Source organism: Salvia splendens, chromosome 22, assembly GCF_004379255.2.
Source record: "Salvia splendens isolate huo1 chromosome 22, SspV2, whole genome shotgun sequence".
Lineage (NCBI taxonomy): Eukaryota > Viridiplantae > Streptophyta > Magnoliopsida > Lamiales > Lamiaceae > Salvia > Salvia splendens.
In genome coordinates, this window is record NC_056053.1 from 3,903,114 (window position 1) to 3,922,842 (window position 19,729).

General features: G+C 35.8%; 3 protein-coding genes and 1 long non-coding RNA gene across 7 annotated transcripts; all 4 read right to left on the reverse strand.

Annotated features, from left to right (window-relative positions):
- Window positions 1–959: 959 nt before the first annotated feature.
- LOC121785695 lies at window positions 960–3,550 on the reverse strand. The gene is made up of 2 exons (XR_006047035.1): window positions 2,872–3,550; window positions 960–1,315 (listed from the first exon to the last, which is right to left on the reverse strand). It is a non-coding gene; the product is annotated as an uncharacterized LOC121785695 (long non-coding RNA).
- Window positions 3,551–4,138: 588 nt separating this feature from the next.
- On the reverse strand, window positions 4,139–5,819 carry LOC121786531 (CRIB domain-containing protein RIC10-like). 4 transcript variants are annotated; one of them, XM_042185170.1, is made up of 5 exons: window positions 5,541–5,819; window positions 5,264–5,381; window positions 5,074–5,168; window positions 4,889–4,988; window positions 4,139–4,556 (listed from the first exon to the last, which is right to left on the reverse strand). In XM_042185170.1, exons 2-5 carry the CDS (start codon window positions 5,322–5,324, stop codon window positions 4,348–4,350), a joined length of 465 nt encoding a protein of 154 aa, XP_042041104.1. In that variant the 5' UTR covers window positions 5,325–5,381; window positions 5,541–5,819; the 3' UTR covers window positions 4,139–4,347. The 4 variants fall into 4 exon arrangements, with proteins under 4 accessions (XP_042041104.1, XP_042041103.1, XP_042041101.1 ...); XM_042185169.1 differs by having other exon boundaries at window positions 5,074–5,171; window positions 5,264–5,384; XM_042185167.1 differs by having other exon boundaries at window positions 5,074–5,171; window positions 5,541–5,818.
- Window positions 5,820–16,232: 10,413 nt separating this feature from the next.
- LOC121786144 (nuclear transport factor 2B-like) lies at window positions 16,233–17,824 on the reverse strand. Its single transcript, XM_042184687.1, has 2 exons — window positions 16,578–17,824; window positions 16,233–16,467 (listed from the first exon to the last, which is right to left on the reverse strand). Exons 1-2 carry the CDS (start codon window positions 16,965–16,967, stop codon window positions 16,393–16,395), a joined length of 465 nt encoding a protein of 154 aa, XP_042040621.1. The 5' UTR covers window positions 16,968–17,824; the 3' UTR covers window positions 16,233–16,392.
- A 148-nt stretch (window positions 17,825–17,972) lies between these two features.
- Window positions 17,973–19,187, reverse strand: LOC121786142 (probable dolichyl-diphosphooligosaccharide--protein glycosyltransferase subunit 3B). Its single transcript, XM_042184686.1, has one exon. It carries the CDS (start codon window positions 19,127–19,129, stop codon window positions 18,104–18,106), a length of 1,026 nt encoding a protein of 341 aa, XP_042040620.1. The 5' UTR covers window positions 19,130–19,187; the 3' UTR covers window positions 17,973–18,103.
- Window positions 19,188–19,729: the final 542 nt, after the last annotated feature.

Here is a 19,729-nt window from a genome sequence, read left to right on the forward strand (position 1 = left end):
TTAGATAATTAAATCAAGGCACAAGATCATTTAGCCACGGATATCAATACAGTGTAAAAAAATATCAGTTATGGGTATTAATGTCAATTAACAAAAAGTTAGTTATAACCAACTTTTAAAAAATATCCCAAAACTTTAAATGAGTATAACTAACTCAATTTAAATTATTTTTTTACACAACATACATATAATTAAAGATAATTTTATAAGGATTCTAACGAAATCTCACTTGCATATATTCCGATGTCAAAATTTAATTTTTTTTAGAATTTTCGTATTTTTCAAGTATCAGTTTTATATCAATGTAGCTATCATAAAATGTCAATGTAATACATATAAAATGTCAATGTTAAATTGTGTTGACATATTCAATGAATCGTATTGATATTTTTAATACACTATATTGACATTTTGATCCAAACCCCTAATTTTGGTAGTTTTCTAATCTTTTCAAATTTAATTATTAATAAAACGAAATTACACATGACAATTTATAGACTATTAGATCTCTACATATCTTATGGTTTTAAATTAGTTGTAGTTAGCAATTTGAGATTGAGTTAGCAATGTGATCATTCCCCCAAAACACTATTTCTATTTTATCTGCTCTACCTTACATGATTTATATGATACGTGATTAAACTCAATGCTAAGATTTCTCCAATTTCAAAACAAACAAAATTAGCTCAAGAAATTACCAAATTCCTTGGGATATCCCAAAAACAGCCGTTAATATTATGATAGTAATTCACAATCACGAAGCTCATTATTCCCAAATTGGCCTGATTTCACCTACAATTGACAATCATAGTTAAATGAACAATGTATTATAATTCCCAACAAAAATGCATCTTAGTCGTGAATAAGCCCTATTTTACCTACAATTTATAAGACTGACCTTCTTGGTTGTCAATTAACCTTATTTTGCCTACAGTTCACAGCCATTTCATAGTTTTGAATGAAGGGAAAATTAGTACTCCATTTAAGTAAAAAATGGCCAATTTGTAACTTTACAAAAAGCAAAATGAATATTTTGATATATGGGTAAATCTAATTTCCTGCCTATTTCACAAACTTCCCTTCTCCAAGGGAAAAAAAAGGTTAAAAACAAGTATGAACATTAAACTGCCTAGTTTACAACTTTCCCTTATACAATGACAATGCTGGAAAATCTTACAACTTCACATGAAATCTTACAACAATGTTTTGTTGGTGGCAAGCTTTTAATGTTGAAGTAAACGGTGGACACTCAGAAGGCTTCTACATCTGAACAAACAATTATATGGCATGGCCTCTTCATTCCTATGGATAACACCTGATTGCAAATTCATAGGAATTTTTAACTGGAAACCAGAGACGAGAAAAACTACATAGAATTCACTCCAGCATCATATGAAGCACATGGCATTAGACTTAGAGCATTTATATGAGTTCATATATCCAAATTACTCTCCTCCTTCCTTTCTTTAACATGTATTTGCATAAAAATAGAATAAACAACCTAAAATCCGATTCCTAAACCAACCTCTCTCCAAGAAGTATTACTGAAGAAAGACAACAGATACATTAGTAGCACTCGAGGAGGTGTATCTGTCATTGAGCCAAAACATCGACCTTGCTTAGTAATATTATGATCCCAACTTTTCTAGCCAATGTGCATAATCTGTCACTCACAAGGTTATTAGATTTAAGTTTAATATCTACAGCCAGAAGCGTGGATATCTACAACTAGTAATACATTTCAGTTGTCATATAACATTTTTATCAACTTGCTTCTCATGCTCAGATAGAACCAAGCATCATCTACAGCTCAAATTTACAAATTTCACGTCTGAGCTTACTATTCAAGCTTAACGAGAACGTGAGGGAGTAAACTTAATGAATGCAAGTTTTAAAAGGTTGGAATAGATGCACCGTTTTCAGTAATTGGATCTCAATTGGAATGGGGCTCATGATTACATCTAGTCATTAAGAACACTCCAATAGTTATGCATCTCTATAGATTAAACCTTTTTAGACAAGATAGACTAGCATCAACAACTCTTTCATCTAATATTAACAGTAAAAGATACGGACGGTGACAATCCTGGATACAAATTGACTTGACGCACTTAGCTAGCAAGGATAAAATAGCAGAGTTGATTTTCATCAACTAGCAAGGTTTGGCAGTAGACAGAACCCACAAGCTTTATTCACTATAAGTGTACTGAACAACCAACAATAGTTATGTGATTGGGCTAACTTTCAATCATCTACAAGTAAATATATGCATAAACCATTAAGGTAATGAATCTTCCATATACTGTGCCATTTCATGTCTGTTTTTTTCTCCATTCTATAACCCTGACTAGTGTAAAGATCGAGTTGCTACCTAAGGTGACTTATTCTAAGGGGGACCAAAAAGGTTGAAGAAAACCTTGATCTGCCATCCATATTCATATGGCCACTAAAGACAATTACTTGTCGAAGATTCAGACAAGTTTTTAAACAGCAATACCCAAAGAGCTTCAATTTCATCTGCTCCCCATCCATTTTAAGGTTAAGCTCCTACCTTCCAATTAGACTAACTCACATGCTCCACCAATCATGTTTCCCCAACATACAAATAAACCACAATTCAAAACCTTTATTCTATGTTATAGTATGAACAACATAAGCATGTACAGGCTAGACACCGGAAACCTATAGCATACAAATCCCATTTAATCCCCAATTTCCCCCAAAAAATAGATAACTGCGATCAACAGCTCCAGAAAAAATAACGAGGCAGAAATTGCAACGCTTAAGTAATTTTATTTGGAAATATGGCATAGGAGCAATTCCAGATACAATTAAGAACAGCTAATTCAATTCCAAATATGAAGTAATTACCATTAACATCATCAGCGGCGCGACTCATTTCTTTCCTTCTCGATTTGCTCCTTCTGCTTCTCCACGAGCTTATCGATCGCCGCCTGCACTGAATCCCGTCCTCCGATTAGCAGCCGAGTCACTACCTCCGGATCCTTCTCAAACCGTGCAGCCTCGTATTCCTTCCGCGCATTTTCCCTCAAAACATCGCGCCAAAGGACGCCTCGCGAGTCAGGCCACATGAAGAACCGAGTCGCTCGGATGATATCCCGGTACAGGCTCAGCGCCTCGCGGCGAGTGCTGGTGAGTCGCTGCCGAGTCAAAAGTTCCTTTTCGTCATCATCGAGGTGCCTGTTATCGTCCTTCACTACATGCCTTTCGAATAGCTCTTCAACGGTGTCTGGACCGAGGTGTAATAAGCGGCGGTGGATATTGGAGAGACGTTCCCCGATTTGGCGGTGGCGCATCGCGGCGCTGATTGTCCGCAATAGGTGGAAATCCGCAATCATTTTTCTGTTTATTTACCCTTTCCCCCAATTGAACAATACTCAATCAGATTTTCAAAACCAGCATCCAACACCGAGACGATCAAATGACTGGATGCAATCGACCGTTTTTGCGTTTAATCGGCGATGAAATGGAGAAGTAGAAAATCAGAGAAAGAGAGAAGAGACGAAGGTATCGGCGGTGTGACGGTTAATTCGTCTGTGTTTTAAACATATCTTTGGGCCTCATTTCTATTCTTTTTAATTTTTGAAAACTACTTATATGGGCTGCTATATTTATTTAGGCCCAATATGAATGATGGACCCCAAACCAAATCTCAAGGCTCAAATAATACCACAAGTTAATTTAATTTTTTATTTATTATTTTCTATCCACTTATAATAACTAACTCAAAAAATATGAAAATCACTTTACTAAAATTCTTAAAAATTACATTAACTAAAATTCTTAAATTGAAAATAAAGACACAACTTAAAGACATTCTAGTCAGAAGCTTAATTATAGTGAGATGAAAACATTTGGACTATGATTAAAGTTGTAGACAATTGTAAAAAAAATCCTGCACTTATTTAAAAGATACCAATTCAAGAAACTAGGCACAGAAAAGTGACACTACAAAATGAAAAATATAATATACTTGTATGCTTGTTAAGATCAAATAATAAGAGTATTCAAATTGGCACAATTATTTGTCAACAAAGGTAACAAGTTACCAAATATGTACTCATCGCCTCAACTCCGAGGAAGAAACTAAGTTTAAAAGAAGAAAAAAGAAATTTAGTTTCTCATATCAATCTTTATATATAGTGTTTGATCTTTTAACTCATTTTCACCTCCAATAATACTCCACAATACACCCTTCCCCCCCTAAATACCACAGATTTCCTACAACATCAATTGGATATTAATTAACTCTCATGTGTAGGAACAAAACAAGAAGTCCCTTATTGAAGAAGTGGAGAAAATGGATGAAATTCACAACTTTTAATTCTACACAACTTGGATGTTTGTTGTTTTTGCATTGTTTTCCATGAATTTGGTTTTTTGCTTTCCTTGCCTTGAAGGCCTTGATGAACAAGAGCCGTTCGATGATTTTGGAGAGTTAACATTATTCGATCTAGGCTTCTTCCTCCTCTCCTTCTTCTTCACAGGAGCAGCCTCCGTCGAGTTCTCATCTTGCCTTACGGAATCGCCAAATTCTGTTCATGATAAACCAACCTCTTATCACTATTCACTCACCAATATATGGGAAATCTTATAGTATTACAATCCATAGATACTCAATTTTCTTTGCATGTACATTTATAAACATATTTCACGTGTAATATACATTATTACAACAAACTCATCTTATAGTGATAAAACTAGTAAAATTATTGTACAAAGGAAAGCATGGTTATATTGAAGCGTAGATGGTGCATTTAAAACGCAAATTAGCGTCTGTATTTGAACGAAAAAATATCCTTAGTCGTTTTTTTAGCGAGTAAAGAGTATTCCGACAAAAAAATGATGGAGATGATAAGAGGGCGACCTCGAGATGACCATGGAGACATGCCGGTGGATTCAGAACCAGAGGCGGAATTACCAATTGATGTTGTTGCAAAATCATTCCCGCTATTGTATTCATTCATCTGTATTTGTAAACAATAGGAAAGATAAAATCTGTGACATTCAAACTATATACATCTATGTCACAAACATCGATTATATATTTACCCAAGAGGGTGCATTTCCGGAGGAGCCATCCGTCCCTATATGTGCTACATGTTTGACATCAGTGGGACCCCCAATTTCCATTTCTGGTTCCTTCACTGCTGCAAAACCAGCCAATACTGCTAATTAAATAAGCCCCCAAACACTAATCTAGAAGATGATTAATTTTGGAGAAATAGGAAAAATTAATTACCAAACATATTGGTGATGCCGTATTTGAATCCTTTATATATCCCCTTCATTTTTGTTCCCATATCAGAAATGTAGGACAAAGCACCACCAATATGTGTCAAAAAGGATTCCTCCCTTGCCTACTTCCAAAGCAATAGTGCCATAAAGTATTAATTAATCACAATTAAAATTGATTTATGGGCATCTCTCCATTTGCAGTCAAGTATTTTTCATAATAATACTAAAGGTTATAATTAATTAAGCATCATGCAATGAAGGAAAAGGAGTAAAATGATTACATGAGATTTAAAAGAGGCGTGTATATATCTTCAAATAATGTTGGTGTAAACATGCATGCGACGAAATTATGAAATGGATAAAAGGGGATTATTTGTTCAATGATTGGAGATGATTGATGAGGTGATTAAGGTTGGCATGGAATGAAGAAAATGAAGAAATGATTTAGAGGGAATATAAGGGTGGTGACGGTGGCGTTGTCGGAGAAGTAATCCAACGCGAATTGTGTGTTGGTGGGTGTGGGAATATTTTGGAAGAGAGGAGATGGAAGGGGAGAGAGAAGGGAGGAGAGATGAGGGAAAACCGCTAAATTCTCCCAAAAAATTGGTGGGGGCTCAATTTCTAGGAAGAAGAGAATTGATCAAAAATAAACATGGACTAAATTAATTAGGATATTCAAATTTAATTAATTCAGATTATATTTTAATTGACTAAGTGGAGCAGTTAATATATTTCTCTATTATACAGACACAGGTCAAGATCAGAACATTTTGAACGTAAAAACGTTCATAAGTAGTACTATTTTTTTTTGTATTTTTTTTTTCATATTTCAACACACAATACCTATATTTGTTATGGCTCTAGATCTAGTTTCACGTCTATGTTTTTTTATATGAATTACTAGTAGTCCATACACGTGAAACTGAAGAAGCAAATAATTTGTATCATTCACACCGCATAATGCATCTCTAATGACTTAAGTTGTCGAACTCGATCAAGATAATAATTTTAATATCATCCATCTACGTAGATCGGTTCCGGTTACCACTATAATCAGGGGCGGAGCTACGGTGGGGCATGGAGGGTCCTTGTTCCCCCAGCCATTTGAATTTTAAGTATAATATATATACATATATTCAGAAAACTTAATCATAATGTTTTATAGCGCAATTGGCAAGCGTCTCGGCTATATTATATTTACCAAATGACTTTTAAAAGTTTTTTTATCCAATGCTATATTTCTAATTCATGACTTTTAATGGTAATAGGTAAAATTCTTCTTAAGAGCATGACAAGATGCTTATATCAATTATTCTCGATTAGATTAAGTTTGCTTGATATGCATTTATTTCTAAAATCTTAATGATAAAAAAAGGCAAAACATAAAAGGGTCTTCCTACGACTAATTTTGATGAAAAAATCATCGATGGATACCTGCAACTATTAACAGTGGCAGAGCTAAATTTTTTCTTGTTCTTGGACCCCCCACTGCAAAATTCCTGGCTCCGCCACTGAGTCTATAATGTACTCCCTCCGTTCTATTAAATATGCAATATTTGGAAATCGGTACGAGATTTTATGTAGTGTTGTTTTGTGAGTTAATGAAAAGAGAGTAAAGTACGAGAGATGAAAAAAATAGAGATAAAGTTGTTTCAATTTTAAGAAATGTTTCATTTTTAATGAGACAGATGGAGTATTATGATAAGTCGCGTGGTCTAAATCATTTTAGGTGTCTGAATCACGAATAGAGCCTCCTTCGACAATTTTAATTTGATTTTTAGTAAATCGCTCTCAAATTTTTAGGGTGTTCTTTTTTGCTATGATTTTCATGATATATAAACTTTGGGTAGTGATAAACTAACAAATATTGTATATACAAAATTAGACATTCTAGATATTTTGCATTTATAATTATTAATTAAAGTAATGTATTACATATTTACCCTTTTATTGCTCATTTAGGAAAGATTTAGTTTTCAATCAACATATATACATTTAAGGAATGATTTACTACATCACACTAGTAATTAATTATAAAGATTGACCGTTACATAATTATTCTTCCAATAACAAGAATGAGTATATTTCTTTATCATTTTATCAAAATTTAACTCATCCCTTCAAATTTGCAAAATACTAAAAGGATTTGAATTGACTTACCTCAATGCTGAATTTTATTCAATATTCAAAACTAATACAAAAGTTTATTTATCATTCGCGTGTGCTTAAAATTTGATAAAATACTAATTTTTAAATTTATTCACCTAATAGTTATTGATATCAAATTATTTATTAGGCAATAATTTTTAAAATTTTAAATTACAAATACGACTATATGCGTATATACATATTTTTTTTAATATTATAATTCCACTGAAATAATAATAATAATCATTTGTATCAAGTTATGTTGTTATTAAATGATATTCAAATTTCTAAGTTATAGAAAGAATGCAGGTGTATATACTTGATTTCTTATCATCTAACGAAATAATCATAATCATTCTCATACAAATATTTATAATTCTTAAAATTCTACTAAAAAAAAGATTGCATGTATATATATTAGCGTTATCATCCAACGAAATAGTTATAGTCATACTCATTCAATTATTTATTGTTAAATAATTCTTAAAATTCGAATGTTTTGAAAACAAGTACATGTATATATACTCAATTTCTCAGTGTTATCATCCAACAAAATAATCATAGTCATTTGCATTCAGTTATTTTATTATAAACTATTCTATAAAAATTCTGAGTTATAAAAATGACTACATATATTTTTATACTTAATTTATTAGTATTATCATCCAACAAAATAATAATCTTCATTCACATTCAATTATTTTATTATTAAATAACTTTTAAAATCCTTAATTATAAAAAGGACTACATGTATATATACTTAATTTCTTAGTGTTATCATCCAAAAAATTAATAATAATAAGAGTGAACTACTTAAATAGTCTTTGATCTTATCGAAAAATACACCAATAGTCCCTGAAAAAATTTTATAGCGTTTTTTGGTCCCTAAGAATTACAATGTTGGTACCTATCGGTCTTTTATACCCCTTTGCATTCGAAAAATCACCTAAATGCCAAGAGGGCATTTTCGGTCAAGCACAAAATGACCTTTTCAGTTGTGCATGTTTTAACATGCCCATCCATCATCTGACTCTTTCTTATCCACTTTCCGATCTTTCTTATTCCCCTTTCTTTAATTGCATGTTAACTTTGCTATATGCATAAGCTGAAGTGTTGTTGGAAAAATAGTGGCCTTTACACTGGCAACCCTTGCTATTACAAAGAACACAAAAAACTGGAAGGTAAATAAAACAAAGTAGATACAATAAAAGGAACAAGATGCAAACTATTGTCTTCTTCAAGTCGAGTCGAGGTGACCCTCTCTCCGCAAGACGAAATACGCCCCGGCTAGTGCTCACGGATTGGCGTAATGTCCCCAAAGATGAAACGACTTTCCTCCTATCGAGTTGAAGCAACTCAAACTCGTAGGCTCCGGCGAACTTGAATTGAAGGCGAGAACCGAGCAATGCAATGCTCCTAAGATGCGAACTAGAGTGCTTGAGCTATGAGAGAAGAGAGAATGATTGTAGATTGTGTTGTGTGTCTTCCATCTCTCAAAACAAGCCTATTTATAGGCTAGGAGTGGCCACACGAGAGGTCTCGGGTTTAAGGCACCTCATGAACACATGGACGTTGAAAAGCCAAAAGACTTAGGAAATGAAAGGTTTTGAGACCTTTCTAATTTCCCACATGTTACATGTTTTTCCTACAATCCCCCACATTGGTTAGAGCGCTGCAAGCTCAAACCAACACCAGACACAAATGCATGTATGCAGACTCTTTGCTCAGTTCTCGAGAAACAATACTGTATTTGGAGAGGTAACTTGTGGTTTTGAACCTTCCATAGTCAATACTATCGGACATACCGGCGGGCTAGTGGACGCGATGCCTTGAACTATTCCTCCTTAGTGTATGCCTAGTCAATAGTATCAACACAATATAGTCTCAACTCCATCAGTTCTCACGTTTGTGTCCGTTTCGGCCGTGGAACACCTCTTTCGAATTCATAAGTGACTTACTCTCACGAAGCGGCCTAACTTCTCACTTATATAGGTGATTCTTTCATGAGTATCCTGCCATACTGCATCTCCTTGAGATTTCAAGAATCATTAAAAGTCAAAAGACTTAGCCTCTTACCACGTGCAGGTTACAACACTCAATGCTTTCTAAAGAATGGGCGAAGATTAAAATCTTCTGAGTGTTACAGCTAGATTTGTATAGCTTTGTTTTCCCATTGAACCAATCCCATGGGATCTCCAATCGTATGGTTGGGTTACCACTATACTCATATTTTAAGATGTGGTTTTCAGTCCCATTCCTTTTAGCAATTTTTGCATTTGATCACGGTTTAAACCTTTTGTTAACGGATCCGCTAAGTTATCCACTGACTTTACATAGTCAACTGAGATAATGCCACTTGTGATCAACTGCCTTACGGTATTATGTCGTCGACGAATATGTCGAGACTTACCATTATAAAAGCCACTTTGTGCTCTACCTATAGCTGCTTTGCTATCACAGTGTATCAATACTGCGGGCACTGGCTTCTTCCAACATGGAATATCTTCTAGGAAGTTTCTAAGCCACTCGGCTTCTTCCCCTGCTTTATCCAAAGCGATAAACTCAGATTCCATGGTGGAACGAGCAATACACGTCTGTTTCGTTGATTTCCACGAGACAACACCACCCCCCACAGTGAACACATACCCACTTGTCGAAAATGAGTCTTTTGAATTAGAGATCCAATTTGCGTCACAGTACCCTTCAAGTACTTGGGGATATCTTGTGTAATGCAACCCAAAGTTAATAGTATACTTCAAGTATCTCAAAACTCTACACAGAGCTTTCCAATGTTCCTTGCTTGGGTTGCTCGTAAATCGGCTCAACTTGTTTACAGGACAAGCAAGATCAGGTCGAGTACAGTTTGTGATAAACATCAAACTTCCTATGACCTTTGCATACTCTTCTTGAGCAACGGAATCACCCATATTCTTGCTTAGATGGACATTGAGCTCCAAAGGAGTCTTTGCTGGCTTACAATCAAATGAGTTGAATTTCTTAAGCATCTTCTCAACATAATGAGATTGCGTTAAGGCAATTCCCTCATTAGTCCTCAATATTTTGATTCCGAGAATCACATCAGCTAGACCCATATCTTTCATATCGAAATTTCTTTTCAACATGTTTTTTGTCTCGTTAATAATGGCACTATCGCTGCCCATTATCAACATATCATCAACATACAGACACACAATAACAAACCCGTTATCTGTGTTCTTAATGTAAACACACTTATCACACTCATTGATAGTGAATCCATTTGCCAACATCACGTTGTCAAATTTCAAATGCCATTGTAATGGTGCTTGCTTCAACCCATATAATGACTTTACCAGTTTGCATACTTTACGCTCTTGCCCAGGCACAACAAACCCTTCGGGTTGTTCCATATATATTTCTTCTTCCAGATCACCATTCAGAAACGCAGTTTTCACATCCATTTGGTGAATATCGAGATTGTGCAAAGCAGCAATCGCTAGAAGCACCCGAATGGAAGTGATTCTCGTAACAGGTGAATAGGTATCAAAAAAGTCATACCCTTCTTTCTGCTTAAAGCCTTGGACAACTAGGCGAGCTTTGTACTTATCTATAGTACCATCGGGCTTATATTTCCTTTTCAGAATCCACTTGCACCCTAAAGGCTTACAGCCTTCAGGCAAGTCTACTAACACCCAAGTGTTATTTCTCATGATGGATTCAATTTCACTGTTGATAGCTTCTTGCCACCACGCCGCGTCTGGGCCAGACAGAGCTTCCGCCAATGACTTTGGTTCGTCATCCAACATAAAAGTTATGAAGTCAGGACCAAATGTTTTAGCAACTTTAACTCTTTTACCACGTCTTGGTTCAACATCCTCAGGACTTGACCTCGTCCTTTTTGGAGGATTAGAACTAGTGGATTCATCCATCATTCTTTCACTAGAACGATCCTCTTGCCTCTTGCAAGGGTATACATTCTCAAAGAATATAGCATTTCTTGACTCAATCGTTGTTCCTTCAGCCACGCCAGGCACAGCTGACCTATGGACTAGGAAACGATAGGCACTAATATTAAGTGCATGACCAATAAAGATGCAATCGACTGTTTTAGGCCCTATTGCAACTTGTTTCGGAGGTGGCACTTCTACCTTCGCTAAACACCCCCACACTTTGAGGTATGAATATGAAGGTTTCTTCCCTTTCCACAACTCATAAGGAGTCACATCCCTATTTTTTAGTGGAATTTTATTCAGGATATGATTCGCTGTTAACACAGCCTCCCCCACATGTTCTGGGATAAACCAGAATTAATCAACAGAGCATTCATCATCTCTTTAAGTGTTCGATTTTTTCGTTCAGCAACTCCATTTGACTGGGGAGAATATGGAGCCGTTGTTTGGTGAATTATACCACTTGCATGGCATAATTCTGCAAACGGGGCTACATACTCACCACCTCTATCACTTCGAACACACTTAATTCGACAATTAAGTTGATTTTCGGCTTCATTTTTGAAGTCTTTAAACGCTTCAATTGCCTCATCTTTACTTCTTAATAAGTAAAGGTAACAATACCTTGTGCAATCATCTATAAATGTGATGAAGTACTTTTTACCACCTCTAGTTTGCACAAATTTTAAATCACATACGTCTGTATGGATTAACTCTAGAGGTTTCGTGCTTCGCTCTACCGAATGGAACGGCAGTTTAGCCATTTTGGCTTCAACACACACTTCACATCTTTCTTGTGAGTTAAACTTATCTACTTTTAGTAAATTAAGATTTACTAATCTTTTTATAGCATTTAGATTTACATGTCTCAATCTATTGTGCCATAAGTCAGAGCTTTCAAGCAAATAAGAGGATGTGTCATTTTCCTTATTGCTTATTCCTTTTCCACGGTGAATGGCCGTAACATTCAGCTCAAAAAGCCCATTCACTAGGTGACCTTCACCTATGAACTTTTTATACTTGGTCAATATAACCTTTTCACACTCAAATTCTAGTGAAAATACATGATTTACTAGAAGTGAGCCTTACACCAAATTATTTCGGATGTCTGGGACATGCAGTACATCCCTAAGGGTAAGAACTTTTCCAGATCCTAATTTTAGGAACACATTACCCACACCAACCACCTTAGAAGAGGCTTGGTTTCCCATACGTACTTTTCTATCTCCAACAGATTTGTAGGTAGAAAAAACGCTTCTTTCGGAGCACACATGACATGTGGCACCTGTATCAACAAACCATTCATTTGGATTGTTACCATGGTTCACATCGGAGACCATTGCGATCACCTCGTGATCTTTGTTGTTTATAACAACACGTTCAAATAATTTGCACAATATTGTCTCCAACAATAAGTACACAATTATATTGAACCATATGTGCATTGGTATATTCAACAACCCCTGCATCCCAATTATTACTACCAAGTCAAAATTGGTCTTGCTTGTCAACTGACAAACGATAAACACAATTCTCAAGAGAATAGATCTCAAGGAATTAACCATTTCGTAGCTCATGAACATTGGTACTGTTCGTTTCTTCATTCCAGCTCTGGTGCTCATGATTTCAGCAAGAGTATAGTATTTCGTCTTGCGATTGTTGGAAAAATAGTGGCCTTTACACTGGCAACCCTTGCTATTACAAAGAACACAAAAAACTGGAAGGTAAATAAAACAAAGTAGATACAATAAAAGGAACAAGATGCAAACTATTGTCTTCTTCAAGTCGAGTCGAGGTGACCCTCTCTCCGCAAGACGAAATACGCCCCGGCTAGTGCTCACGGATTGGCGTAATGTCCCCAAAGATGAAACGACTTTCCTCCTATCGAGTTGAAGCACCTCAAACTCGTAGGCTCCGGCGAACTTGAATTGAAGGCGAGAACCGAGCAATGCAATGCTCCTAAGATGCGAACTAGAGTGCTTGAGCTATGAGAGAAGAGAGAATGATTGTAGATTGTGTTGTGTGTCTTCCATCTCTCAAAACAAGCCTATTTATAGGCTAGGAGTGGCCACACGAGAGGTCTCGGGTTTAAGGCACCTCATGAACACATGGACGTTGAAAAGCCAAAAGACTTAGGAAATGAAAGGTTTTGAGACCTTTCTAATTTCCCACATGTTACATGTTTTTCCTACAAGTGTAACCGAGATGCTTTATTTGTATATATTATTATTGTCACTGATAATGTTTTGGTGTTGGGGTTTGATTGGAGGAGAGATGTGAGAATGTTTTGGTTTTGGTTTGGGATGTTGAAGAAATTTGGGAGGTGTAGTTGATAGAGGTGGAAGCGGCGGTGTTGGTGGTGGAGAAGAAGGGGTGAGGCGTGAGGTGGTGAACCTTCTGGGAGAAGGGGTGGGCAGATCTAGAGCCAAAGAAATCGAGGCTGTTCCTAGGGAAAGAGGAGGTGTTGAAGGGCGGCGTGGGGATTCCGGTAAATTCCTGGACCATGGTTCTGAAATTGGTGGTGTCTGTGGTGAGGACGATGGTTGGCGCGCACCTCTGCGCACGGTAGCGCTTCTTCGGATTCCGTGCCGCATGTTGAGCAGCTCTGGTGTTGTTGATCGACGGCCGGAGGCGCTGTTCTCCGCCACTAAGGAGAAGGGAAATTTTGTATTGAAAAGCTGATTTGGGATGGCTTGAAAATATATCCATGCTCGATTACCAAGTAATTTCATTTTTATTCGAGAGTGGAGTCACGAAAAATTTACAAACAATGTAAAATATGTGTCCAATAGTTTAAAATTGCCAAAGCTAAAATCGACAATCATTCTTTTTCTCTAAAATTTTGAACCAACTAATATTTTGCAGTACATAATCTGATTTTGACTATGAATTAACTTGAGAAAGCGACTTGTCGGCATTTTTGTAAAACTTGATGAGCTTAGTCTTGTTATTAACTCATAATTAGTTCAGGTAAAAGGAAAAAAGAAATAAAAATCAAGATTGATCATAACATAATTGACATTGGTGTCAATTAGCATTCTTTATGGTAAGGAAGAGGAACAAGAGAGATAGAGAGATTGAGGTGATGTCAAGTAATGATTGCAAAACAGAAAGGTCTAAAATGCCCTCAAATGTTAAATATTTACCATGGTTGTGTCTAGGGTTATTTCAGACTTAAAGTACTAAAAATGCTATAAAAAATTTTCAGAGACTATTGGTGTATTTTTTGACAAGACCAGGGATTCTTAGAGTAGTTCACTCTAATAATAATTTTTAAAATTCTAAGTTATAAAAACTACTACATGGATATATGCTTAATTTCTTTAGCCATGTTTTGTTGACAAGATTCTGCATGTAAAGTAATCTAATTCCTTAATTTTTAAATTTATGTGTTTATTTTGATTCCTTTATTTCTTAGTATTATCATCACACGAAATAATCATGGTCATTCGCATCCAATTTATACAGTATTTTTTATTATTAAATAATTTTTAAATTTCCATATTATAAAAAAATAAGTACATGTGTATATACTAAATTTCCATAATAAAGTATTTCGCTTACAATTATTTTATAATTAAATGATTCTTAAAATTCTAAGTTATAAAAATGACTATATACATATATACTTGATTTCTTAGTGTTATCATTCAACAATTTATTCATAGTCATTCACATCCAATTATTTTATTATTAAATAATTTTTAAATTTCTAAATTATGAAAATGACTAAATGCATATATACATAATTTCTTAGTGTTACCATCAAACAAAATTATCATAGTCATTCACATCCAATTATTTTATTATAAATAATTCTAAAAATTCCAAGTTATAAATGACTATATTATTATATACTTAATTTCTTAATTTTATTATCCAATGAAATATTAATAGTATTTTTAAATTCTTATAATTATAAGTTATAAAAGTGACTACATGCATATATACTTAGTTTCTTTAGTGTTATTGTCCGACAATTTAATCATGTATATTCACATCCAATTATTTTACTTTTAAATAAATACAAAAATGTTACGTGTGTGTATATACTTAATTTCTTAGTGTACCATCAACCAAAATAATCATAGTCATTCATATCTACTTATTTTATTATTAAATTATATTTATAATTCTAAGTAATAAAAACAACTATCTGCATATATACTTAATTTATTAGTGTTATCATCCAAAAAAGTAATAATAGTATTTTATATTCTATTAATTTATTATTAAATAATTCTTAAAAGTTTAAGTTATAAAAATAACTATATATATACTTAATTTCTTAGTGTAATCATCCAACAAAATAATAATAGTATTTTATATTTAATTATTCTATTATTATATTCTTAATTCTTTTGTCGTCCAACCAAATGGTATTTCTTAATGCTTTAGGCAAATAATAATCTTATCATCTAATTTCTTAGTGCAATCTCAATTTATGTTATTTCTCTAGAAAAATGGCACCTTTTTTTGAAGTGACCGTATTTGATATGGTCATACTCCATTTCCATATATAATCAATGTAATTTGATATTGATTTAACTTTGCAAATATAGCAAAAGGGCAATTAAGTAAAGGGATAATAGTTAATGAGAAAACCGATTTAAATAAAAACCGGTTTAAAATTTAAGGGTATTTTGTATATACAAATTTTGTTAATTAATCTGTACTCATAAACTTTTTTGTTTTTGGTTTTTTAAGAACTTTATGATGTCTTGATTTATACGTTTAATAAAGTAGGCTGAACATTTAAAAATGTGAATAACATCTCATATACTGATATACGTAACACTGCATGCAATTTCCAACATATGGCGTGATAACTTAGTTGTTTTAAGTCGAATACAATTGAGAATTTATAGAGAAAAAGCTTATTAACATGTCTAATTATGAGAGATATATCTTTTCATATATAGTCTCAAAGATATGGAGTATATAGAAATGGAACATTGCATATATGCATAACCACAACATGATCAACCAACCCAAGTACATATATTCGAATATATGTGTAATAAAATAAGTTCACAACAACTCCAATGTGTAGAAATCAACCATAGTTTAGTCGAAACATATCGTTCTTCACGAAATAGCTACCTTCTCCCGTCGGAATCAAGTGAAACATCTGCAGTTCATTACAAGAAATTAAAAAAACAAATTCCTTATTTTTAATTTCAATTCTAAAATTAACTCGTTTATCAATAATGTTGCCTACTATTAGGATACACTTGGCACCTGGCTAAACCTCAAGGAATGCTCCTCTCCCTGCAGCTGAAGACTGCCACTGACAAAGACGACGACACCACCAGCAACAGCTGACGGCTGGCAATCAACGGTGCTGATTGCATGGCGGCATTGATCAAACGGCAGCTGGTTGATCTTGGTCGAGATTTGATCAGCCCCTTGTATCCTCTGCCCCTCAAACGTGAGCATAGACGTCGGACTGTAGAGCGAGATGAGGGCTGCCCGGTTGTGGTCGAACAGGTGGTAGTAGTGCTCCACGAAGGCTAATCCGACAACTTCGGCTTGTTCTTCCATATCCCAATTATTTGTAACTAAGTGTCCCAGAATTAGGAAGGGGTAATTGTGATTTATATCTATTAGGGAATCTTGCTGCTGCTGCATGCTTAAGCAAAGAATTTTTAGATATGCATGCTTTCTTGCCGGCCCTGCTATGAGACTTTTTGTTGAATCCTTATTTATGTCTACTTTTTAAGTGAGATTGTGAGGGTCCAAGTTTGATTTGGACTCAAGGAATATATTCTCCCTATGAATAGCCTTGGGTTGAATGCAAAAAAGTATACTCAAGGAAAGAAAGTACTATTTAGAAACTGAGAGATACTACCAGTGAATAGATCATCACTCAGCAGAGCATTCATACACTACTCCAGCGACATTCACGCCATACTTATGCGGTGTTTTCAAACTTCGGTCACCACAGAAGGAAGAGTGCAAAAAGAAGAATACGAATCACTAGACCTATAACCTCGAATTGAGAAAGAGAATTCATGTCACTAGAGATAGAACCTCATGAACCCTTCATAACTACAAATCTACGAGTTCAGTGTATTTGGAGTCATCAACTCTCTTCATTGCTATCAAAGTGGCACTTGAAACTCAAAATCTATGCAAGTAATTTTAATCTCAAACAGGAAAGTATCACAAGTACTAGCACTGCAAATTAACAAAGTTTAACATAAGTTGCATAAGCAATCGGCCTGGCTTAGCAAAGATGAATAAATAGAAGACAACAACACTGTGTCTATGGAAACTTGATTACGAGCTCTATGATGGTGTATGCGTATGAGAACATTCTACAAACGTTATAGCGAATCCTATTGATGGAAGGAACATAAGATGGACAGTAAACATTGGTGTAATCCTATTTATGGAATGAGCATAAGATGGACAGTAAACTCAGCAGTCTACTTTTAAGGCTGCAGTTCATTCGTTTTGGGATATGGCAGTACCGATTGTCAGGTTATACTTAGGTTTCCTTCATATCACAACATAGAAACACTGAAAGAAAGCACATCAAACAAAAACAGACACAAACATAGATGCATTCAAGAGTGGAAAGTTCAAATTGTAATAACTAACTGAAAAGGCATCAGCAAGGAACAAAACATCTAACAAAAATATTCAGTATTGCATATCCAATCAAAAGAAGAAAGCCTCAAGTATGTCTATGACTGTTAAGTGCTACAACTGATGAATACATCCTACACACTCAGCCTACATCAATTGCTTACCAAAAGCCATCACTGCCAGCTCGAAGGTATGTAGGCATGAATGCTATACCCGGTCTTCCAGTTATCCAAGTAAATCACCTTTTTCACGGCCCAGAACGACACGAAAAGCGCAAACAGCATCACAGCCCTCTGCGCAGTCTTGTTCTTCACCCCCACCAATACATGAGTCACAAAAGCCAGCAGCAGCCCCACGATCGTGTACAAGAAGCCGATCGAGAACCCCTCCGCCCCCAGCTGCATCCCCGACCCCTGGTAGAAGAACACCAGCTTCGACGGATCCTGCCTGTCCGCAATAACCATCGGCATTTTCCTAATTATGTTGAACATCGCCCCCGAAACGCTGAAGAAGTAGACGAAAACCGCCCCCGCCATCCATACGTTCTTATCGTGGAAAATTGTGTTGCCAGAGATCAATTTCTTCAGGAAGAAGGGGGTCATGAGCAGGATTACAGCGATTATGAATGCGATTTGTTTCCTCGAAATGACAGGGGGGCGATTGATCGGGCCGACGGTTAATTGAGCTCTGGATTCGATGAATTCGGCCATGGAATCGGCGAGTCTCGAGTTATCCGCGCCGTCCATTTGAATCGATTGCGTTTTGACATCGGAGGCGGTCGGCGGGATGAGGCGGATGTGAGGGAGGGAGTTGACGCCGAATTGGGCGAAGGAGGATTGAGATTCCTGGAATTCGACTTCGAAGAAGAAGAGTTTGGATTTGTGATTAGGGTTGTTGGATAGGAAAGAGGCGGAAACTAGGGCGAATTCGGATTTGAGTGTGGGGAGGGAGAGCTCGGGCTTGGAGTGGAGGTGGTGTGCGTCGAAGAAGATTAGGGTGTGGAAGGGGCGGGGGGTGGGGAGGGAGAGGATGCGGCGGAGGAGGGAGTCGGAGAGGCGGATGACGCCGGTGGGGGACTGGGATTGGAGGGCGGAGAGCTCGGCGACGACGGGGTCGGAGGAGAGGGATGCGGCGGGGGATGTGAGGTGGGTGATGAGGAGGAGGGCGGCGACGGCGAATGTGGTGGGAGAGATCGCCATTGCGACGGAGGGAGTGAGGTTTGTTTGATGAAGCAGAGACTTTGGACTTTGGAGGACTGTAAGTGGGAAGAAAGCTGACTAGGATTTCGTATAGGTGGTGGAGCCAATCGTGTCGTGCCACTTCATTAAATCTTAATAGCCCAATCGCATAACAGATGACGCACTTAAATATTAAATAATGATATGAAATTTTAGTATATGTTATTTTGTGTATTAATTGAAAAGAAAAAATAATATGTTTATAGTAATGTAAAAATAACTTTTAAAAAAATGTGATAGAATATGTTTTGTAAGACAGTTTTAAAAGGGAAAATGTGACATTTGTTACCGTACCGAAGGGAGTAATATATACCAACATATATTTAAAATAGAAAATATTATAAAATGGCGAAGAAGAAATACTCCTTCCATCCTTCATTAATTGTCCACTTTTATTGGGTTGAAGAACGAAAATGGTAAAGTAGGACGTTTATTGGTGGATCAAGAGAGTACCTTGGCAAAGTGCACAAACCATAAAAAGTGTTCCCTCTAAAAATTAAATTGGCAATAGATAAAAAAACTACTCCATCTCACAATTGAAGTCACCTTTGGTATGGACAC

Coding starts and splice junctions, on each gene's coding strand:
- LOC121786531 (XM_042185169.1), bottom strand. CDS start 5,324: ATGGGAACAAAAATGAAGGGGATATATAAAGGATTCAAATACGGCATC. Junction 4,989..5,073: donor CCGGAAATGCACCCTCTTGG/GTAAATATATAA, acceptor TTACAAATACAG/ATGAATGAATACAATAGCGG. Junction 4,557..4,888: donor GTCTCCATGGTCATCTCGAG/GTCGCCCTCTTA, acceptor TATCATGAACAG/AATTTGGCGATTCCGTAAGG.
- LOC121786144 (XM_042184687.1), bottom strand. CDS start 16,967: ATGCAGCAGCAGCAAGATTCCCTAATAGATATAAATCACAATTACCCC. Junction 16,468..16,577: donor ATTCCTTGAGGTTTAGCCAG/GTGCCAAGTGTA, acceptor AATGAACTGCAG/ATGTTTCACTTGATTCCGAC.
- LOC121786142 (XM_042184686.1), bottom strand. CDS start 19,129: ATGGCGATCTCTCCCACCACATTCGCCGTCGCCGCCCTCCTCCTCATC.